The sequence below is a fragment of the Dipodomys ordii genome, unplaced genomic scaffold (genome assembly GCF_000151885.1).
Source record: "Dipodomys ordii isolate 6190 unplaced genomic scaffold, Dord_2.0 Scaffold70, whole genome shotgun sequence".
NCBI lineage: Eukaryota > Metazoa > Chordata > Mammalia > Rodentia > Heteromyidae > Dipodomys > Dipodomys ordii.
In genome coordinates this window covers 3450555-3475087 of record NW_012267286.1, presented here as the reverse complement: position 1 = coordinate 3475087, position 24533 = coordinate 3450555, and the positions used below count along the sequence as shown (strand labels likewise).

At 38.0% G+C, this 24533-nt stretch overlaps 1 protein-coding gene across 4 annotated transcripts in view; it reads right to left on the bottom strand.

The window, feature by feature from the left end:
• Nucleotides 1-9560: 9560 nt before the first annotated feature.
• Nucleotides 9561-24533, bottom strand: part of Camk2d (calcium/calmodulin-dependent protein kinase II delta) — a 258154-nt gene continuing 243181 nt past the window's right edge. For 2 of the 4 annotated variants that reach the window (XM_013023816.1, XM_013023818.1), the window contains 5 exons: nt 21977-22052; nt 15692-15786; nt 13255-13483; nt 11270-11364; nt 9561-9942 (listed from right to left, as the gene is read on the bottom strand). In XM_013023816.1, coding sequence (XP_012879270.1) covers nt 11298-11364; nt 13255-13483; nt 15692-15786; nt 21977-22052 — 467 coding nt within the window. In that variant the 3' untranslated portion in view covers nt 9561-9942; nt 11270-11297. Of the gene's footprint in view, nt 9943-11269; nt 11365-13250; nt 13484-15691; nt 15787-21976; nt 22053-24533 lie in introns of those variants that run through there. The other 2 variants (XM_013023817.1, XM_013023819.1) reach the window with 2 other exon arrangements.

The window sequence follows — 24533 nt, the reverse complement described above, 5'->3', positions numbered from 1 at the left end:
TTGTTTTCTGATGATTTCTGCCCTATAAATCATAACTTCTGTTGTGAGATTCACACTGAATGGATGACTCAGTAGCTTCTCCTCTTGCAATTTCTCTAGGGAAATAATGAAGGGCTTATGAAAGTGTCAGCTATAAGAAGGTTCACTGCTTATTGCTGATAGCATAAAAGTAAGAAAAATCATGTATATTCGCTGATAGGTGACTGATGAAATAAATGGTGTATCATTTAGATAAACAAATTAGCACAGAACCACTAAAAGTATCGTTAACCTATAGCCTTTCAAAAATTAGGCTACTGTTCTACCATTTGAGCCACAGCCCTTGATCTTTTGTTTGTGTTTTGTTTTAGAGACATGATCTCACTAACTTTGTCCAGGCCGGTCATACACTCTGATCTTTATACCTTCGCCACACAAGTAGTTGGGATTACAGGTATACATGATTACAACCACCTTAGAAACACAAAAGATTTTGAGCAAGGTCCTGCTGGCAATCCTAGCTCCTTAGAAGGCTGAAAGCTGAGGATCTTTGTTCAAAATCCAGCCTGAGCAGACAAATCCGAGAGACATTTACCCCCCCCCATTAATCAGCAATACAAGAAGCGGAATTGTGGCTCAAGTGGTAGAGCACCAGCCTTGAATAAAAAAGCTAACTGAGAGTGAGAGAGGCCTGTAGTTCAAGACCCAGTAAGTATTCTCACACGCACAATAACTTTTTTAAAAATTGAAAGAAGATATGGATGTACTCATTCATGTACTCAATGATAGCTTTAATCCAAAGAAGATACACACATGAGGGTTCTTGCTGCTGAGGCCTTGGGCCTCAGGATTGCTTCTCCTTGTTCCCTCTTTCCCTCACTTCGCTTGTCTTCTTTCTGTACAGTGTATCCCCTCATCTATGGAGGGATTGCACTGAGTAGACCCAGGATACTGCTCTTCCAGCTGCTCAGTGTCTCAAACTCCAATTTCTTAGGAAATGAATAATGGCTGAGCCATAAAAGCTCTCCTGTGGCTAAATGTGACTTCTCCCAAAAGTCAAGCTTATTTACTTGAGTATGTCCTAATGATTTTGTTGTTATTTATTCTGTTTTTTTTTTATTGTGAAAATACTGTACAGAGGGGTTACATTTACATGGGCAAGATAATGAGTACATTTCTTATCAAGCATTGTTGCCTCCTCCTTTGTTTCCCCTTCCCATCCCTTCCAATCTCCACATCCCTCTGTCACCCCATCCCCACATCCTGCTCCCCCCCCCACCAAAGTTGTAAAGTTTGTTTTCAACATAGCGTCTTGTATATCTCATTGTTGCAATGGGTCCACCTGTATCCCTATTTAAACAATTTGTTTTTTCCCTTCCCCTCCACAAATTATACCAACATCAAATACAGTGAAAACAGGGGTTATACCGTGGGGGAGGGAACATACAAAGCAGCAAAGAAATATCTTACAAATATGTTAGAAACAATAGCAAGAAAGAAAAACCATTTGAGTCCTTATCTTGGGGTTCATTTCGCTTAACAACTTATCTGATCGTTTCTGCTTGTCTCAGACATATACTAGTTATTGCAAATAAGGGAAACCATGGCACCTATGTTTCTTTGGGCCTGGCTTACTTCGCTTAATATAATTTTTTCCAAATCTTTCCATTTCCTAACAAATTGGGCCATGTCATTCTTTCTGATAGATGCATAGAATTCTAATATATATATATATATATTTATATATATATATATCACATTTTCTTTATCCTTCATCTACTGAGGGGCATCTGGTTTGGTTCCATATTTATTCTTTTGAGCAGTAATCTCTGGTGGGGGTGGTAGGGAATAGGGCCAGGTTAGGGACAAAGTGTCACTCAACCTATAATTCTGATCTTCTGCTCAGGGGCTTTGTTCCCCTGTTAATATTTCTGCCACAGTGCCTGTCACAGAATAACCTCTTGATCAAAGTTTCTTTTCTTCTTCTTCCCTCCTTGTGAGGAAATTTTGTTTTATTTTCTCTTTTTAATTCCTTATCTCTAAATTGTCAGTTAAATACCTGTCTGCCATTCTAAAGTGCTCAGTTTGCTGGGTCTTTCTCTATGCTTCTGTTTGCATGTATTTATATTGAGTCTTTCATCTTTAAGCAGACTGGACTAATTTTCTTACGTGGCTGGAGGGAAGACAGGAGTGTGATGATAATATTTGTTTTGAAAATTATACCTCTGAGGTCAATGCTCTCCCTCACCCTCTCCTGCCCCAGGACTGTACCTTACAGCTTCAACAGCAGAAAGGCCAGTCTATTTGAGAGGGAGAAAGTAGTAGTGGTTAAAATGAAGAAAGAATACAAGGGGAAGGTAATTCTGAGAGTGGAGACGTGACAGACCATTATGATTTAACCAGCCATCTTCTGTCGCAGCCTCTGAGTCACTGACACAGAGATGTATTGTACTGCACCACCACCTAATCACAAATCATTGAGCAAAACACGACTTCCCACGCGACAGCAAATTATTTCTTCAGTCTGTGGGGAACAGGTTCTCCAGATGAACACATACTGTTGTTCCTTTGTTCTCTTTGCTGGGCTAGAACCAAGTAGGTGGCTGGTGAATAAGACTGTTGATATTTTCTTGCTTGTTAGTCCTACTTTCACCTACCCACTTGTTTTGTTTATTGAAAGAAAAGCAAAGGAAAAAAAAAACCCACCAGAATTTAAGAAACTTGAAAAACACACACCGAGGGTGTGGTTTCAGATACCAGGTCATCCTCACTTGGTTTTCTGTGAAGCAGTTTTTTAATTAGAATTAGAGTAGGGCAAATGTGTTTTAATGACCCCTTTGTAAGACTGGAATTCCTGGACTAACTTCAGAGTGAAGTGGCTTCATTTTTCCCAGTCCCAAAACAGTCTATGAAAGAATTTTCCAGTATTAGCTCCCCTGAATATATGAACATACAGCAAGAAAGAAGATGTGAAAGTTGGGGGGGGGAAGGGGCAGTGAGAGGTACAGATGACAGAAACTATCAATTTATTTCTTCACATTTAATTCCCCCCTCCACTGAAGAGAACCATCCAAATGATGACTTTCTGACTTTCCTACATGTCTGTTAAATTGGACCATCTCAGTCCCCAAAGCCTTCCTTGAAAAAAAGCAAAACATTCCAGTTACTGTCTAAGTGACAAAAAAAAAAAAAAGACCACTGTAGCTCAGGGTCTGCCCTGATCAGTCAACGCCAAATAGGGCATGGCATGCGATCTGGTTCTGGGTCAGCTGGCTGCCTAGGAAACTGCTCCTAGCTAGAGGCAGGAATGGGGGCGTGGAGGAGACAGAGAGCAACCACTCTTCCACTGGCTGTGTTCCCTTTGCAGATAACATGAGGAACTGAACCATGCACTGTGGGGCCCTGGGGCCTCCTCACCTAGAGGATGCAGTTTACCTTCTCTGAAGGGCAAAGTTGGGGGAAAAATGGAAAGGAATTGAGCCTTTTCATGTTATTGAGTCACAGAAATAAACAGTCCTGGAGTCCTACTCTGGCAAATAATATATTTTTCTCATTCTTGAAGAAATTTGGAACTTAGTTTTTTATTCTTGACAGCCTTAAAGAGTTCCACATGGGTAACAACAATGCCGAAAGTTTATTCCTAAGCTTCAAATGAACTGTCATTTTTCTTTTTTTTCCAAGTAAAAATGATGTGAGCAATTTACAATGTTGAGATTACTCTGAAGCACTTACACAGGAGCTGAGAGCTTTAGCATTTCTATAAGACAGGAGAGCGGGCAGTTTATCTCCTCATCCAGCTGTAAATATTCATTATGTTCCAGCTATTCTAAGACCTGGGAACATATCAGCAAACCAAAGAGATGAAAATCCCTTTCTTTCTGGAGTTGTGTATATTAGATTGGAGGCGACAATTCTTACAAAGGTAAAATGAAGAGAGACGTATATAAAATTGTGCATGCTAAGGAGAAAAATAAATCAAAGACAGAGGATATAAGGTACCTAGTTGGGAGGGGAGCCTGAAATCTTGGGGTAAGTCATTGATGCTTTTATCAAAAAGGTAATTTAATTTTGTGAAAGAATGACAAAGCAAATGAGGCAGCTCTTTGGATCCGAGGTAGATAATTCAGACTCAGTCAATGCAAAGGCCCTGAGACAGGATCCTTCTTGGCAGGTTCACAGAGGGGGAAAAGCAATGGGGATACAGACCAGAAAGGCCTCAGAACCCAATAAAAAGTTTGACTTTTGGCTTTTACTTTGTGTAAACCACTGGATGCTTTGGAGCAGCCAAGGATTATGATTTCACTTACATCTTAACAAGTTCATTTTGTCTGCTGAATTAAGACTAGAAGCCAGGAGATAAGTAGGGAGAGATGATGGTGGTTTGGGTGGAGGAGTTAGCTGGTGGCATCTGGAGATTTCTGATCACAGTTAAGTTTTGAAAGTGATAACATCACAAAAAGGAAAAGAAGACTTTAGAAAGAGATCAAAGTTTCTTGTCTGATCAATGGGGAGAAAAGGGGACTGGTATTTTCTTTTATTTTTATATGATTTTATAAACATAAAAATATTGTACAGAGAGTTTACAGTTACATGAGTAAGGTAATGAGTTCATTTCCTATCAAGCATAGTTACCTCCTCCTTTGTTTTTCCCCTACCATCCCCCACTATTGGATCTATAGTATAGATTTCATATAGAATGTGGGATGTGACTATGGAGTTTAGGGAATTGATTTGGGCTGGAGCCTATTTGAGAATTAAATAAGGATAGAAAAAAGACGAGTTCCAAAACTTTCAAAGAAAGGTTGAGGGGAAAAGGCTGGCTAGTCAGAGAGTGAGAAAAAAGTATAGACATGTAATTCTAGCTATTCAGGAGGCTGAGATCTGAGGATCACAGCTCAAAGTCATCTAGGGTCCACAAACCAGAGCCTCTTATTTTCATTAGTCACCCAAAAAGCTGGAATTGTATCTATGGTCAAGTGGGAGAGCACCAGCTTTGAGTGAAAAAGCTCAAGGGTAGTGCCCAGGCCCTGAGTTCAAGCCGCCGCCAGACCAACACAAACAACAACAACAACAATAAAGTCAAACAAACCCTTCAGTGTCCACATAGGGGCTGTCAGGAAAGCCCAGCAAGCATTTGTCAGTGGGGGTTGGGGCGGTGGCAGCAAGGGCATCTGCCCTTATGACTAGGTCTACTACTACCATAAACACTGGTCTAAGGGAACAGAATCATAGAACATTTTGAAACCAGGAACTCCATGTGACTTTTTATTTTTTTTGTCTTTTGTCAATCATGGGGCTTGAACTCTGGTCTTGGGGCTATCCTTGAGCTGTTTTGCTCAAGGTCAGAGCTCTAGCACTTTGAGCCACAGCTCCGCTTCCAGTTTTCTGGTGCTTAATTGGAGGTAAGAATCCCAAGGACTTTCTTACCTGGGGCTTGCTTTGAAGCACAATCCTCAGACCTCAACATCTTGAGTAGCTGGGATTATAGGCATGAGCCACCAGTGCCTGGCTCATTATTTTTTTTTTAAAGAGGTAAAAACACTTGTTATGAATAAATCACAGAAAAGTTTCAGTTGTTACAAAACAATAGAACATTTCAAAAGAGAACATTTCTTGGGGTCAAATAGTGAGTGACCTTATCTGTTATCAGTTAACATCCTATCTAAAAATGTCCATCTGTTATCAATCTTGCCAGCCCTAGTCTGAGAAAACATGCCTTTTGCAGATTTATTTACTTATTTTTATTTTTTTCTGATTTAAAGGCCTGAAATTCTGTAAACACTTGACTCTGCTGTCACAGGCCATGGTAGTTTAAGAAGACTTACTGATTAATCAAAGATCTGTGGCCACATAGGCTGGTTTTCATTGTAATCTTTTTATAGATTCACACCTTTTATTCTTAATTTTTGTAATTTTTTACTTTAATATAGTTGGTTTTATTTGTTACTATTTTTTCTATCTTGTTTCCAGCGATATTTTCTATTTTACTTTGCAATTATTTTCATTCTTTTTATTATCTTTAATAGTTAATCCGACAAAAGGAGAGCACAAAAAATTTATTTCCCTCCCAACTTGTGTCTTCTAAACTTCTCTTTGCATCACATGTAATTACCTTGGTGAAAATTGCCTTGCATCATAAAGAATTCTTTGCATGGAGATTCAATTTTTCAGTTACTTCAAACTAATATCCTTTGAGAACCTCCTAGCGTGTCTTCGTTCATTTGGCTCCACCTTTTACTTTCTGAAAGATGGGGACCTCACTTAGCGCTTCTCATCTTCCTGCTGAGCTTCTTTGAATAATTATTAACAGCAGTAAACAGAACCACAAGAGTTAGATACCTTTCTAAGCAAGTAAAACTGATTCCAACCATGAGAGCTGCTACGAATACCTATCAAATAGTTCAGGAATTCTGTATCCATTAGTTCAAATCCCCAGGATGTTCTTGTTAAATTAGTATGTCTTGTATCATTATATAAATATGGAAATTGAGGATTATGGAGAGAAGACACAATGTGCTTAACTTATCAAGACAACCACCACAGAACCCAAAGTGAAAGCCAGGACTAACCTAGTATATTCTGAGGCTACTACTTTCACCACAGCCTCAGATCAACAGCTATTTATTAATGGTAACTCCCTCGCTTCCTCTGGTTTGGTTTTAGAAATAAAAGGATAAATATATAGTTCTTCTCTATACTAATATAGTCCAGTAATATTCTAGTAAAGGAGACAGAAATATAGATCGATGGATGTATGATAGATAGAGAGATGATATCTTTGATTTTTGTGCCAGTAATATGGCTTGAACTCAAGGTATGGGCACTATACTTTAGCACTTTTACTCATGGCTGGCACATTACTATTTGAGCCTAGCTCCATTTCAACATTTTGCTGATTAATTGGAGATGGGAGTCTCACAAAATTTCCTGCCTATTCTGGCTTAAAACTGTACTTCTCAGATCAGAGCCTCCTGAATAGCTAGGATTACAGGTGTGAGCCACTATGTAAAGAATATATATGTGTGTGTGTGTTATATAATATATAAAATGTATGATAATATATGTTATATATTATTATTCATTTATGTGTTATAAATATATATATTTAAAACAATGGTTATAGGATAGTAAATACAAACTACAGAGAAGGACAGCAAGGCGGAGCGCTGCCTAAGGAGATTGGCTGGAAGTGATGACACTCTAAACCCAGCCTTAAGAAATAAGTAAGAATCAGGCTAATGGAGCAGGGCCAGAGCATTCTAGGTAAGCAACATAAACAGCATAAACAGTTATGAAGGAAACAGCAGGCGGTACTGTTAGGAAATGTAAAACAGTTTGAGCTTTCTGTCCACTCAGGTTCACAGTGTGGGGTAGACAGGTGGAAGTGACTGGTGCTGCCTATGTACTAGAGATAATATCACTGTCTGCTCAGATTGGAGTTAGCCAAGGAACATCTCAACAGTCAAGTGAAATTTCTATGGCTGGTCTTTTCATTGTTGATTTTTTTTTTCTTTTAGCAGACTTTCCCCTAGAGAGACAATTGTTTTATGCTGCAGAGAACAATTAGCTTGCCATTCTCCCCAAGGGCAAATTGTTTGGTACTAAATAAAATCCTTGAAGGACACTCTGCCCTTGGCATTGTCTTTTACCACACATAAATACCATACCCTCCTCTTCTTTGTTGGGTGGCAATTCCTTTGTACAACTCCTTAAGGTTAGTAATGATAGAATAAATCAATGTAAAAAGAAAGAAATAAAGATGGACACATACATCAGCAGAAATCACAAATTTATTAACTCTTAAATATATCAATCAATCATTTACCATTATGGCAAGAAATATATACAGTGTCCCATGGTAAACTGCAGTGTTTCAAAATGATAGAAGATAATAAATGTGTAATTAAATTGTGGCGGAGAGAACAAATCACAATTTCCTCACATTGCAGTGGGGAAGACAAACTTGATCTATGATAATACTTCAACACCACATGCTAAGTTCAAAGTGTAAAAAACAAGAAACACTCTACACCTATTTTCTTTTTAATTTTAAATACATGAATGTCACGTGGAGCCGCCTCACAAAAAGGTGAAAGAAATTATAAAGGGAAAAGAAATGAGGCCATTTCTTTTTTTCCTCACAGATCTCATTGGCAGGTTAACATGGCTCAATACATTTACTGTATATATTCATTTTAAATATATATTGTTTTAAATTTGTGTAATAATTATCAGAAAAGCTTCAACCCAGCTACATACATCCACTAGCAACAATATTTACGGTGATACGTAATCAACAGAGAAAGGTAGCATCGGAGAAAAGGGATGGGTTGGGTTTTTTTGTTGATTTTTTAAATTTTTTTATTTTTATTTTTATATTTTTTGCTTCTGCTTTAAAAATAGGTTTCTGAGGAGTATGGGTGATTATGGATAACATAAGTCAGATGGAGATTCCATGCACTATTAAGTATTGCAGGGAAGAGGAAAAGCCTCACAGGAAATTCATTCAACAAAGAAAGACGAGAAAGAAGCATAGAAGAAAAAAAAATTGGGACATTTCCCTTTTCATTTTGTTTGAAACTGGGGGAAAAAAATCTTAATTCCTTGGAGGAAAACAATAATATTCTGACTTAAGAGAGAAGAGGAAAACAATGAGAAATTAAAAAAAATCCCAAGTCACAAAGATCAAGTTCAAAACATGTATGAAAATGGAAAACATTGCTAAGCACTCTAATTTTAGAAAGATAGCTCAATGACAGGCAGGGAGGAGGGGCTTCCTATTCTGCAAGGTGGAAGGGAGCTTTTGCACAAAACTCTGATCTCCTCTTGGCTTGGCTTTCTGGCAATTGCCCCAATGAGAAAGATCATTCCTCACTTACAGCAGGGACTTTCTTGCTTTTATTGAAGTTTCCACAATCCAAATAGCTCTATCATGTTTTAGGATGCCTACGGCTAAATCAGAGCTTGAGCAGAATTAAATAGATCAAAAATGCTAGTTTAGCTCTCTCCAAAAGACTTCCATTTCTACTTGACCTTCACCGCACACATTTCACTTCTATTTTGCTCTTACATACTACCAGCCAAACACAGAAATAAGTATAAAGAATGGGGGACGGAAAGAAAACAACAACAACAAAAGAAGATTTCAAAAGCAAACAAAAGTAGTAAACAAATAGGATAAGTGAAGAAAACATAAAGATGTGAAAAAGAAAAAAAAAGAACCTTAGTGAATTCAGCAGAATAGTGCATCTGCCCTGAAATGATCAAACTTGTAAATGACTTGTTTTCCAGTTTACACAGTTTGACTAAAACAACATGGCTTTGATAGTATCTCACCAGGACATTCTTTCTTCTACATTCATATGTAATTTTGTTCATATATCAAGCCCACTTTAATTGTTTAACAACAAAACACTCATAAAAGAACCATCCATTTTAACCAGGATCATACTAGGAAACTGAAGGTGTGTGTGTGTGTGTGTGTGTGTGTGTGTGTGTGTGTGTGTTTGCCTTGCAAAAAAAAAAAAACGAAAGGAATAAGAAAAATCAAAACAGATTAACAGCAAAGAATTAAATTTCTTTTTTCTTTTTTTGCATTTCTCATACTTGCTGTCATTCAGAAAACAACAAAAATGTTAAGTCTGTTCAATCTTGGCATACACAAAATAAGTTGATGAAAAGGTTGCACTTGGAATATTGTGGACTTCTTTGTTGGTGTGTCTGACCTCCCCCCATTGTTTGCCAACAGTAACTGAAGTTGCCTTGGGCATCCCAGCCTGGTAGTTGAAGTGTAAACAATGTATAGGAAGGAATAGATGAGAGGGTGATGATCACATAGCCACGAGGACCTTCACAACTTCATGCACTCAGAACCATGCATGAAGAGGAGGAGAGGACGGTCCAAGGTTACTCTCCAGGTGCCTTGAGAACAGAGAATGCGGAAGTGGCACTGTTGATCATTAGCTGAAAGAAGAAAGGGGAGGAAAAATAAGTTATATGGGTTGACGAAGTACCATCAAACTGCTTTGCCACAGAGGGGACAAAGCTAGGCTTTTCATAACTCAGCTGAAGATTAGATTGAAAACACTAGGCATAAGAACTTTTTAGTCGAGAGCATTACAATGTTTAACAAAAACGGTATTTACAAAGGTTACCGGTATGATCTGTCTATTTGTTCACACAAATAAAGAGACAGGGTCAACAGCATTCATAGTTACTAAACAGATTTAATACATTAATATTATTTGGTTGAAACACACTCATAGTGTAAATTTATCTTGAGCTTTTTCTTGTTTTTAGACTACTTAGGAAATCAATCTTGAAGCCAATTCAGCAAGAGATATAGTCTAAAAGATGGAGAAAAGAGTACTTATTTGTATTTAATTTTGTACAGCAACAGCTGAGAACTTATTTCTTAAAGGTTTGATGTAATTCCTTTATTTATTTATGTCCAGTCTTGGGGCTTGAACTCAGGGCCTGGGCAGTGTCTCTGAGCCTCTTTGTGCTCAAGGCTAGTGCTCTTCTACTTGAGCCACAGTGCCATTTCCAGCTTTTTCTGAGTAGTTTATTGAAGATAAGAGTTTCATACCCAGATTGGCTTCAAACTCTGATCCTCGGATCTCAGCCTCTTGAATAGCTAGGATTACAGGCATGAGCCACTGGTGCCCAGCTTAGAGGTCATCTTTGAGTACAAAAAATATTTCCAACCCATATGTCTTTGAATCCATCATCATGAACATAAACTTAATCATAGTCAACTTTCAATTATCCTTTGGTATTATTTCATTTTGGACATTTTAAATTTTAGGTTGATTCTCTTGTGATTGTCATCATAGACAACCATCACACATTCAGAAGCATGTATTACACTCATTTACATACTGACCACTGCAAATTGCTTACAGTAATGGTAACTTCTGAAAAAAGAATTAAGACACCAACAGGCTCTAAAACTTAATATAACTTACTCTGGATAATTGAAAGTTGTCTGAGCTGAACCAGACATACATAACCAACTATTGACATGGCAACTCCAGAGGTCTAGAATGATACAATCCAAATACTGAGAAAAGGTACTTATGACCTCTCAAGTAAGGGTTATGCTCTAAAATGGTGCTCACTGTTAGATGTTAGGGCTCATGCAAAATTGCACTGGATTTTCAAAGACCTGGTAGGTGTTTCATTGAGTATAATGCAGTGCGAATATTTTTCAAAGGGAAGAGAAACAGCCATGCAACTTTTCAGTCCATAGCTCCAATCACCAAGTAGCACAGAGCAGGACATTACTTACAAGACCCAATGTGAATGGTTTTCAGGCCTTAGATGTTTTGCCACAAAGGGGTGCCTCCTGAGAAGTTTTCTCTCCCATTTGGAATACACTGTGGCCTATTAAGAGAAGCCCATTTAAGCCATCTGGCATAAAACGAAGTTGTCTTAAATAGGCTCTAACCCATTAAACTTCCCAGAACGGCAAGAGAGCCTAGCCTTGTAGTACTGTATAAATGTAACCCCACCTGTATTAATTGGCAATTTGTGTCCATTCCTCTTTGAGGTAAAATAAGCCCAGATACACACAAGTGTTGGTGTCTTCATTTTCTTCATATTCCCTTCTTGTTTTCCTCTTGATAACATGGTTATTCACTTAGGAATAAATTTTAGTCTACTTTTTGGTCTTCTGTTGACCCACATTGCAGAAATCCAGCAATGATATATGATTATTAAGGCTAGAGAGAAGGCCTTTGTAAACCACTGTGGCTGATCATGTATTATCATACTGATTTTACCAGGCCTGTCAGATTTTGTGCCTGTCATCCTAGCTACTCAGCAGACTAAGATCTAAGTGAGAATCACGGTTGAAAGCCAGCCTGGGTAAGAAAGATTGAGCATACAAGACTCTTATCTCAAAAAAAACAGATGTGGAGCTGTGGTTCAAGTGGTGGAGCACCAACCTTGAGAGAAAAAGGGAAGGGAAGGTGCCCAGACTCTGAGTTCAAGCCCCAGTATGGGCACAAAAAAAAGAAAAGAAAAAAGAAAAGAAAGAAAAGAGAAGAGATCCAGATTCTGATGAGAGAATTTTCAAAGAAATCAACAGTGGGCAAAGTTCTCCCAACCAATTCTAAATTCCCCTCCTTGCTTCCTCTCCAATCTCCTTATGTAGCCAATAACCACCTATCTCCTTCCACCTAGCTGGAACCTCCTTTACCTACTATGTTTTATCATGCTAACTGGAGTCCTGACACTCCTTTCTTCCCATAATGCTCCTTTGATGGTCTCCCTTTTGTCCGATCTTTTCATGTCTTCAAATTCCACTTATCATGTAAGATCTCATTCAGAATTCTACGTTATAGTCAAAGTCTATATCCATACTGTTATAAACACTGGGCCACGTTGGTGATTCATTCCACCAGGAAGTTGATTATAAATATCATTTTATAGCTCTTTGTGGTGGCAGTGATTAGTTGCTTTCTAAACTGAATGATGCTCCCTAAAGGCGATGTCTTTTACCTCGTGCTGTATCTGGAACAGGAGGAGCACCAAGATGATGTACAATAAGCACTCTTCTGATTTTTGACTGAATTAAGCGGCAAGGTGAGAACATACTTCCACACAAGGTAGGATGGACTTTTTACATATTGCTTTGCACATTTTCCCTAGCGTCAGTACCTCAGGGATAGTGTAGGAAGCAAAAGCTCTTGGTAGTACATTGGCCATATCAGAAACCCTTCTTTGTGCTTCCTCCCTTACCCTCTTCCTCTACCAATTGTGAAAATGAAATCACAGCCAGGCACTGGTGGCTCATGCCTGCCATCCTAGCCACTCAGGAGGCTGAGATCTGAAGGTCATGGTTCAAAGCCAGCCAGGGCAGAAAAGCCTGTGCGACTCTTATCTCCAACCAACCAGGAAAAAGCCAGAAGTGGGGGTTTGGCTCATGTGGTGGAGTTCCAGCTTGAGTGAAAAAGCTAAGCTATAGTGCCCAGGCCCTGTGGTCCAGCTTCAATATGGGCACAAAAATGAAACAAAATGAAGTAACAAATATTTTGCCCCATCATACGAATTCACCCAATTTAGCCCTATGGTAAACGAATGCATTAGCTTCTAGTAGGGTAGCTTCCAGTTCCTATCTAAAACGATCTTGTACTGCCCATGTCAGGCCTCAACTCACAAAAAGCTTCCACTGGTAACCCACACCAGCAGTAAATAACACAGACCATGCTACCAACCGTGGGGGTGATTAGAAGTATCTGACACAGTGACAAGGAAGTGACATTTACTTACTTGATGGGGACTGTTGGTGACCCAGAACGATGAAAATGGACATTCTGCCACTTCCCGTCCCTGCGGTGCCACACGCGGGTCTCTTCGGACTGCATTGTCTTTGGCATCCCGCTGCCATCCATGTACTGCGTGAGCCTGATGTACGCGATGCAGGCCGCATCGTCCCCCACTAGGTGGACGTGGGGGTTCAGGATGATCGTGTGGATTGGTTTGTTGCTTTTGGACAAAGCTGAAAGCGAACACCATGCAAAGGAACAACAACAACAAAAGGACTTTCTGTATCAACTGTGCAAATCAGTCATAAGTTCAGTTGAGATCACAAAATGGAATGCCACTTGTTCATTCCTTAATTTATTTATACTAAGTGCCTTGCTTAGGTGCAGTTCCTGATATTTTAATGGAGGACCCACTGGGGCAGTTGCTATGATAGCTTGTGGTGGGTGGGTTTTGTTAATGGAGATGATGAGAAGAGGGAAATAATATTGTATCAGCCATGGAGATCACTCCCCAAGAAACGCTGGCCAAGGCATGTATTGGTTTCTGCATAGCATCCTGTGACTGCTCCATGCAGGAGAGTCCATTCTGTGGTTGTCCACTGTGTGTGTGTGTGTGTGTGTGTGTAGCTAGGATTACGTGAGCCACCAGTCTCCAGCTGTGTTCATCTATTTGTGACAATACATGGCTGACCACATAGCCTGGTTCTAGCCCTCTAGTTTTCTTTTGAAAACTTTAGGTAGTCTTTATCAGGTTTCAGACGCTGGTGTTTTGAGAGCCATACCCATTAGGATTATGAAGTGATAAAATGATTGGAAAATTTAGTGTCCATTACTCATTGATGGTGTTTCTTATTTAGATGACCAGAATGGATGGAACTGCTCTAGCTGTTATTCAAACATGCTTCCCCTTCTCAGATATAACTGTTCAATTATACAAGATATTATGATCATCAAATAAGAATTTATTGTATATATGATAAAATTAAGAAAAGTAAGGGAAGAGAGAGTAGGTTGAAAGGGGGAGGGGAGAAGGTTGAAGGCGTGATGCATTGTATTCATAAAGTGCTTTGTTATGTGGCACCTCTTTGTGCAACTACTCAAAGATAATAACAAATTAAAAAAATTTTAAAATGTAGCAACGTTACTCACTGGACACCATGTTGAAAATGTGGGTGGGATGGGAGCGGAAAAACTGGGAGAGAGGGAAGGAAGGTGTGACATTGCTGAAAAGCAAATGTATTCTTCTTTGCCTGACTTAGGTAAACCCTTCTGTTTAATAAAGATTTTTTAATAAAAATAAAAATAAAAAAGATGGCCCATAATGAAGAATGTATATTTATGCAATGTAATAAAATATAGTTATGCTGAAATAGGTTAAAATGTTAATGGACTGATGAAATGTTTTAGTTGAGAGTCGGGAGGACTAGGGCCTGCTTCATCAGAGTGCTAGAATGTAGACAGGCTGAAAACATTTACTGAAGCTTTGTGAATGGGAATGTATCACTTGACTTTTTTTCAACTTGTCTGTAAATGCCTAGTGTATACAAGAAAAAGTAATTCATTCAGTACATCTGAATTTAAAAACCAGATATTCTTGCTAACACCTAGTCACTAAGAGTAGTCTTAATTATCCTGTTATTATTCCTATAATGACATCTCGCCCCTGAAAGACTGAACTCACTCCATGCACCATATAAATATAACAGAGACTACATTCACTCCATGCATATATAAATATGATGTGTGGTTGAATACTGTCATTGGGATTAAAGAAGACAGGGATAAAGGGAATTACAGGTTTACTTTATTCTTGATGACCTGAGGGATTTTTGTAGTGCACAAACCTTTGCCATCGTCCTCTGAAATGCAGCTGCTTCCCCCGAGACCACTAAAGCCCTATGAGACCACTGAAGCAGTATGAATGGAAAGTTTTGTTTTTGTTTTTCTCATTATGCTCCTTTGTTTTCATTTTACTTTGAAAAGAAATACATTCATTAGGATTTAATGGATGTTTTTGGTCAATATTACTTTTTATGCGATGCAATTGTTTTTCAAAATACCAAACTTTTTAGTTGGGTATATGCATGTGACTATATTGTGATGTATATGCCTACACTCTATCTATCTATCTATCTATCTATCTATCTATCTATCTATCTATCTATCTATCTATCTATCTATCTATCTATCTATCTATCTATCTATCTATCTGTCTGTCTGTCTATCTGTCTATCTATCTGTCTGTCTGTCTATCTGTCTGTCTGTCCTGTCTGTCTGTCTGTCTACCTATCTATTTATAATTTTAATTTTAAGTACACAAAAAAATACTGGCTGAAGGCAAAAATTTTCATGGCAGAAAAGAGCCAAAGAATATGAAAATGGGTTGAAGTTGGCAGAGCAATTGGAAAGGGCAGGCTACAGAGGGTTTGGAATAAATGTACCATTTTCAAAGTAGAATCGGTGAAAATCCATCCCTTCCACTAAGTTCCCCAAAGCTTCAGGTTCAAAGGCAGTGAGGCCTGGGTCACAGATTTTTCTGCAGGAAGGAAAACAATCAGTCAAGAAATGTGCCTAATTAGTTTTGTAGATTTTCACATAAGCATTCATATTCATATTTCTCCATCTTCTGAAGGAAAGAATCCCTAAAAAGCACCCAAACCATATATTTGTCATAGACCAGGGTAAGATGGGTCAACAATATCTCTAACAAACATTTTTCAGAGAACTGTGATAGGGACAAAACTTTCTGTCTCTTCAAGTAGGAAAGACTCCTTTTTCAATTTTTTTTTACTTCTTAATTTTCAAGATGAATTTCCAATTTTCTCTAACCTTGAAGTTTACCACCTCAAAAATGATTTCTAAATATTCAAATATTCTCCTAGTTGAAGTCTAAGACATTCTCCAAGTCCTGTAGAGTCTTTTCACTTTCCAGAATTGAATATTATTGGAATAATGTTTGATGAACTGTACCGTCTAACAATATTATCATTGATAGGAAGGAAAGTATCACATCTCCTGTCCAGGAAGCTGTTTGAGCTTCACTGTACTTTCAAAAGAAAATTAGTAGGAGGTTCAAACGCACATAATGGTTTTCATTATAATCTCAGCAGTGAAACTCAACAAAGCGGTAAATATTGTAAATATTCAGAGAAAGCCATTGGGCTTTCTTTAGGGAAATTTATTTAATAAAGAACTGTTGAATTATTTACTGTGTAACAGATATTTTCCCAAACAAGCATTTATAACACAATAACTACTATTAAAATAAAAGTTGATGCAAAGTAGTTAAGTTCGAGATAACATTCCCTAGGGCAGATTTGAGAAGGAATGCAAATTTGAGCTGGGTTTTTATGAATGAGTTGGATGGAATGTGGGAATGCAGAGGGCAGGTGGATAGCATCTCTGAGAATTTGCTGGTTTTGTTTGGGAGGTGGTGATTGACCCTTCAATATGGTGCCCACTGGGATACTAAGCCCAATGGAAACAAGGTGGAGATGAGATCCTTTCTGCTTAGGATGACCAAGGTAGGTTTTACAGAGAATATAACCAAACCTGGATTTGGAGAATTAGTGAGAATTCATAAGGTTGATAAAATACTACAAATGAAAGGATTTGGACCTGTTTGTTAATTTTCTCCAAAGGGCAATACTGTCAATGGGACCATTTCTAGTATTACACAGAAATCTCTGCTTAGCAGGCAAAGTTTATTGTTTATTCTTTCCCTTGTTACTTTCTTTCTCTCTTTTGTGGTACTGGGATTTAAACATAGACTCATTTACGCTACATAAGTTCTTAACATGTTAGCATGGCTCCATTCCTTTTTATTTTAGTTGTTTGTCAGACAGGGTCTTGTTTTTGTTTTCTTGCCCAGTTCAGATCTCAAACCACACTTCCCTTACCTGTGCTTCCTGTGGAGCTGAGATTACAGCCATAAACTACAAAGCCTGGCTTATTTGTTAAGATACATTTTTTTTCACTAACATTTTGCCTAAGAATGGTCTTGATGATCTCCACTTTCCAGGTCTCTGGAATTAAAAGCATGCACCACCACACCTGGCACAAAATTTCTTAACTATTCAACGAGAAAACGTATTTCCAGAGTTTAACTTAGTTAGTTGTTTTCAAAAAGTGCAGTACTATTCACACAATGTGGAACAAGTATGAAGCACAATTTTAACATAGAAAATCACATCAATTATCCTTTGTAGTTAGAAAGCCTTAAATCTGGGGGCGGGAGTGAGATTATAAATTTTGTCTCTGGTTCTCTGTTGGGCTCAAATCAAATATATATAATCTCTTCCTAAGGAACAAAATAGAAATAGTGTTTCTTTGGCAACAGGAATTTATTTTGCCTGGAGCTATTGTTTTCTCTACAAATATGGATTTGGGTTGTCAGAATTGCTGAATCAAAATTTCTTTCTACTTCACAATAGCTCCAAAATCATCTGAAATCACTGTGTTATGATATATCTTTATCCAGGTTTCAATAGAGACAATATAGTTAATGCTTATTAAATCTTTCTTACCTATCTATCTATCTATCTATCTATCTATCTATCTATCTATCTATCTATCTATCTATCTATCTATCTATCTGTCATGTGTCTGTTCATCTACTCATCTATCTACATCAATCCATCTTTTCTTCTATCATGTATAGTCCATAATAGGCTTTATATTTTAAAAAGGTTCAAAGATTTTTAGATTTTCCGAGTGTATGTGTTTGTGCATTTGTGTGCATACTCTGTGAACAAATGTTTTGTGGACCTGCTGAGTTACAGGATACCGATACGTTCTTCCATTAAAAAATCTTCCAATCAGAAGTCCTGTTGGATTATATCTAGGCCTGAAAGCACAGCTTCTCTAGGCAAAGGAATAGTGAGGTGGTGTGCCTCCAATGTGTTGTATTATTTAAAATATCCAAGTTATCTATCAATACAGAAATCATTCCAATTTTTCCTGGCTTTAATTCCCTCTCCACGAATCAAAAATCAACAAAGCATAAGCTTTTTCCCATGTAATAACAACATTCCATTTCAAAAGAATTATTTATTTATTTATTTATTGTTTATCCTAAGGTTTGAACTCAGGTCCTGGGTGCTGTCCTTGAGTTTCTTTTTCTCAAAGCTAGTGCTCTACCAACTGAGCTATACAAGAATAAATAATTTTTTAAGAATGTATTCTTTAAGGGTCTAACAAGGTTCTACCAGCAGAAAGAGTAAATGCATGTTCTACGGCACAGAGTTATAAACCATTGTGTAACAAGAACTCTTTGCTCTGACTACAGAGTTCTTAACCCAGGTTTTACTATTTTTTAAATTTCAAGGGTAGTTTATTAGGTCATGCTAAAAACAGTTGATAAGTGCGTGTGTGTGAACACATGCATATGTGTGGTAGTATGTATATGTACACAATCTAATTTACAAGTAATTAGCCTGCATGCATTTACCTCCTACAGTTATCTACTCTCTTCTGTATTTTGCACTTGTCTATTGTGATAGTTTGAGGCTAGAATTTCCTGCAAGGGCTCATGTGGTAAAGGCTTGGCCCCTGTGGTACTGTTATTGGGAGGAGATAGAACACTTAAGGAGGTGGTGCCTAGTGGAAAGAAGTTAGATCATTGGCTACGTGCCCTTAAATGGCATTTTGTGACCCCAGTCCCTCTTCTTTCTCCCTCTTTCACTGTCTGGCTATGAGGTTAATAGGATCCTGCTGCCACATATCCCTGGCAGAATAACTTATGCCACCACAGACACCAAGTTATGGGACTAGTTGGTCTAAAGCCTCTGAAACTGTGGACCAAACAAACCTTTCATCTTCAAAAGTTTATTGCCTCAGGTAGGTTGTTACAATGACAGAAAACGAATAAAGCTATTTATTTGTAAATAATGGGAAAAGACAGCTCCGGTTTATATACAATTTGGAAGGAATAGGAAAGAAGCAGGACAAAAAATCTACATATACCTTATTCCTTTCAGAAATCTTGTTTGAAGTTCTTACACAATTTGGTATATTTCACGCCATTGTTCATTTTTTTAACTAACATAGTTGCGATATGTATGTGTGCACAATTTTATATCCTGCTTTATATTCAACAAAAAATATATGCAGCAAAAGGATTGTTAAGTAGCTAGCTATGGTAGTGCACACCTGTAATTCCAACACTCCGGAGGTGGAGGAAGGATAAATAAGAGTTTAAGGACAACATTGCTGCACAATGAGGGCTTGTCTAATGATTAATAATAATAATAATAATAAAACAGAAAACAAAAAACAGGAAACAACTCTCCCTCAAAACTCATCCTGACTACTCTGCCAAATCACTAGAAACCCTGCATAAACATACTCATAGAAATAAAACCACCCACCATTACTTGACAGACACCATACTGTTGGACTTACACACATTTTTCCCCCAAAGCTTCTTACTATGAATACTACTTCCATGTATATCTTCATTCATAAAGTTGTATCCATGTTTTGGACTCAGGATCAATGCTCACGTTAAATACTCATGAGTAGGAATTGAGGACTAAAGCAAATTAAACCTATGCAAAAGCTTTCTGGCATAAGGTCTCTGAGTCCCTCCACTCTTGTCTCCACCAGCATCATGAGAGCTTGTACCCACTTCCACTGCGTCTGTCCTGAGGAAGGTCAAGGCGATCTCTGTCTCTCTGGTTGTAAGGTGATGCCTTTGCACGCAGGTTTTGTATAATGTTTAGGTGATGGGTATCAGTGTGCTTTTTAACGTTTACTTGTACTATTTCCTCTTTTGTTAATGGTTATTCCATGTCCTTTAACTGTTTTTCTACTTGTTGATCTTTTCTGCTCAATATGGAAAGGTTATCTTTTGACACATGTTGAGAATTTTTTCTAAGTTTATTAATTACTATTGACTTTAAAAATTTAAAGCATATATACCTATATGTGCTATATATACTGTACATATACTATATACTTACATATGCTTTATGTATTTAATCTAGTGTTGTATATTTAAACAGATGAATCAGTTTATCTTCACAGTCATGATAACTTTCCCTGAGTTTATTTACTATGGTGAAAGGACCTTGGATTTACTCAGCTGGTACTCTAACACTTGTGATACGCCTCCAGTCCAGCTTTTTGGCGGGTTACTTTGGAGCAAGAGTGCTACGAACCTTTATGCCCAGGCTGGCTTTGAATCTTGATCTTCTGCATCTCTGCCTCATGAGTAGTGTAGCTAGGATTATGGGCATTAGCATTGGCAACAGGTCACTTTCTCAGATTTTAAAATTAGAAACACCTTTCTAACTAAGTAGAGTTCAAAGTCATTGTAATTTTTTTGTTTGTTTGTTTTGTTTTTTTTGCATTCAACTATTTCACTAAAGTGAAACTAAATTTGTTTATGGGGTAAGGTGAAGGCACAGACTGATCTATATCCTTAAATCCTGAATAGGTAACTCTTTGACTCATATACTTTTGCTGCAGTAAGCCTTCATACCTTATTTGTACTGAACACTTTCTGCTCAGAGCAAAGCAATTTCCATTGCAATTTTATCTACTATATAACTCACAATCTAGGAATTTCTTTAAGGTAAGCATTCAACTTGCTGCTTCTCTTTAAGAGAGGGAAAAAGAAAGAAAAGAGAATACAATTCCCTTTAAGAGAAAAGCTCATGAAAGCTAGACAGAAATAACATTGAGCTGCCCGGATTGAAGACAGTGGCTAGCTGATGTCACCATCGATCTTCTTCCTCTGTCCCTGTCTCTCTGTGGAACTACAGAGACCAAGATGCATTGTTTTAAAATGTGTTTGCTTGTTCTTGGTGTCTTTGCTCTTTTGGATTTCTTTATCTTCCCGCATTTGGTGCCACAAAGACATTTCACTTATAAAGACACCTCTAATCCTTGGATCAAAAGTTGGATCATCTCATTGCTCTCTGAAATATTCTCTCTTCTCTTCTCTTCTCTCCTCTCCTCCCCTCTCCTCTCTTCTCTTCTCCTCTCCTTTCCTCTCCTTTCTTTTTCCCTTCCTCCTTCCCCATCTCTCTGTCTCTCTGTGTCTGTCTCTGTCTCTTCCTCCCTCCCTCTGTTTCTGTGTCTCTTCTATGTACTGTCCCAAGCTTTTGCACTCGAAGCTATTGCTCTACCACTTCAGCCAAACTCACTTTCCTGCCCAGTGTGGCTTAAACCAAAATCCTCAGATCTCAGCCTCTGAGTAGCTAGGTGTGAGCCACCAGTACCTGACTCGTGTGTGTGTGTGTGTTGTGTAGTACATCTGTGAACTGGAACTCAGGCCCTTGGCTCTGTCCCTTAGCATTTTCACTCAAGCCTAGTGCTCTAGCCTTGAGTCACAGCTCTCTTTCTACCTTTTCTGTTCATTTGTTTATGGTAGTTAATTGGAGGTACTTCCCTGGCTAGGCAGTCTTCGAAACATCTTCAGCCCTCAGTCTCCTGAGTAGCTAGAATTACAGATATGAGCTCCCTGAAACCTCAAATCACTTATTTTTCTCATTACAGCCCTTTGGCCATTTATGTGACAAATGTTGCTATATAAAACTTAAGGTTATTTAAATTAAATAAATCATTAAATTATAAATGAATAACCTTAAGCATAAACTTTAGGGGAACTATTAGGGTTAAATGTAAGTATAAATATAGGGTTATTCATTAGTTCTGAAGAATTTATTCATATAGGAATCATATTTGCCCTGCATATGACAGCAAGTTAAATCTGTACTCACGTGTAAGCTTCAAAGTCCCCATTGTTGATAGCTTCAATCAGTTGTTCGGTCACTTTGATAATCTCCTGCTTTCGTGCTGAAAGTGAAGATACAACATTGGGTGAGAACAAAGGACAAAGCTTGTATACAATATAACTAACAACATTGCACATGAAATATAAGTCTAATAACATAACTACTTTTCTTAAGCAGCACAGGACCATAAGATCTACTTATCATGGAGAGACGGTGCTGATCTTCTTTGTGCAAGCTTCCTGCTCAGAGTGCACAGACCAGCCTCATCTGCCTCTTCAGACTCTTAGAAACAGAGATCCAGCTGGGCACCAGTGGCTCATGCCTGTAATCTTAGCTACTCAGGAGGCTGAGATCGGAGGATCGCAGTTCAAAGCCAGCCTGGGCAGGAAAGTCGGTGACACTCTTATCTCCAATAAACCACCAGAAAATTGAAATGTCGATGTGGCTCAAATGGTAGAGCACTTGTCCTGAGCTGAAGAGCTGAGGGACAGTACCCAGGCCCAGAGTTCAAGCCCCACGACCGACAGAAAAAAAAAAAAAAAGATCTTTGGGCCTTACACTAGACCATCACATCTGGAACCTACCTTTGTGTGTGTGTGTGTGTGTGTGTGTGTGTGTGTGTGTGTGTGTGTGTGCGCATGCACACACAGACATGCATGTTAGTTCTGGGTCTTGAAGTGAAGGCTTGGGTGCTGTCCCCAAGCTTTTGTGCTCAAGACTAGTGCTTTACCACTTGAGCCATATCTCCACTTCTACCTTGTTTGGCTATCATTGTCTCATGAGCTTTCCTGCCTGGGCTAGCTTTGAACTATGATCCTCAGATCTCAGCTTCCTGAGTAGCTAGGATTACAGGTGTGAGTCACTGGTGCCCAGCAGAAACTGCATTTTCATTTTTAAAAAAGGATTAATTAACTAATTAATTAATCAAAAAGTTTTGTGCTGGTATTGGGGTTTGAATTTCTTGCTTATTTTTTTCTCTCTCAAGGTTGACACTCAACCACTTGAGCCACAGCTCCACTTCTAGTTTTCCAGAACCTGCATTTAAATAGGGTTCTGACCTCTGCCAGTCATCATTATTTCTTACCAGTTATATAATATGAGGTATTTATTCCTCACAGATATTCAGAATGTAGTAAATAATTTGGAAATACTGTAAGGCGATCTTAACATTTTAATGACTAGTGTTCTAAACAGGGGAGACACACCTTATAGATGATTTGTGTTTGGATTGCAGCTTTCAAATATTTTAAATATAAATTTATTGTTATTATTCAAGTGTTATACAGACAGGTTAGAATTCCCTATGTCAGGTAATGAATAAAATTTTTTTGGACAATAAAAATATGCTAGTCCTTGTGAAGATCAAATCAATTTAATCATAGAAAAGGATTAATCTATGAATGTACATCTTCAAAGTACAGGTTATTTCTTACATGAAGATAGGTAGCAAGGTACAAATGTATCTATTGTTGAGCTCAGGCTCTACAAAACACAACACCATTGTGAGGGGCCATCCTATTTAGATAAATGGCTTTTAGTAAACTCTAAATTAGAAAGGAGACCTAAGCTTTGGTGCTGTGAATGTAGGCCAAGGAGCAGATGGCAACCTCCTGAATTGCTGTCAAACCCAAACACCAAACATGATTTGCTTCTATTTCTAGCCCACAACTGGTAAAATTATTACTGGTTGATTTGGCTCAGATCTCACTTATTCAGTAAATTCTTTTCTGGTTACATCTGCCTCAAAAGTTCTGTCTCCTATTTGTATGTGTGCCATTCACTTGTAAGTATGTAGATGTTATGCCTTAACACTTTCTTTCGTTAAACTGCATTATTTGTTTAAACGGTTATCAAATTTTGTACACTTCATAAACTGTCTTCCCAGTTAGACCTCAAGTTCCTAGGAGCAAAGAATATGCTATTTTTTTAATAGTCCCTAAAAAAGCTTTGGACAATATTTTTAATAAAATGGATGCACGAAATATGTGAGAATTGGCCAGTTGAGACTTATGATCACTGATCTGCTGGCCTACACATGAAATTACTGCCAGGAACATTTTTAAAATTAAATTTTCCTGAGCTTTGTTTTTAGGGACATTATTATACTCTCTTAAAGTCATTCTAAATAGACCAGAATGGAGAAGGGGTAACACAAAAACATATTTCCAATTTATCCTAGTGAGGTAATAAAACTAGTATTTACCTTCAAAAAGCTAACCTGTATTTCTAGTTCCCCATTTATAAATCCAATCTGGATATTCTATGAATCTGATCTGTTGATTTTGATCACAAGCTTAATTTTAAGTTTACATTCACATTTATCCAGGTGATGAGTCCTTATTTAAAGATAAATATCCTGTAAGCCTAATTAGACGTCATTAAGACTATATAAAACTGTGACAAATATAGTAACTGATTATCTTATAAAATTAATTGTTAATGCTGGGCATTGATGTCTCATGCTTGTAATCCTAACTACTCAGGAGGCTGAGATCTGAGGATCATGGTCCAAAACCAGCCCTGGCAAAATTCTGTGATGCTC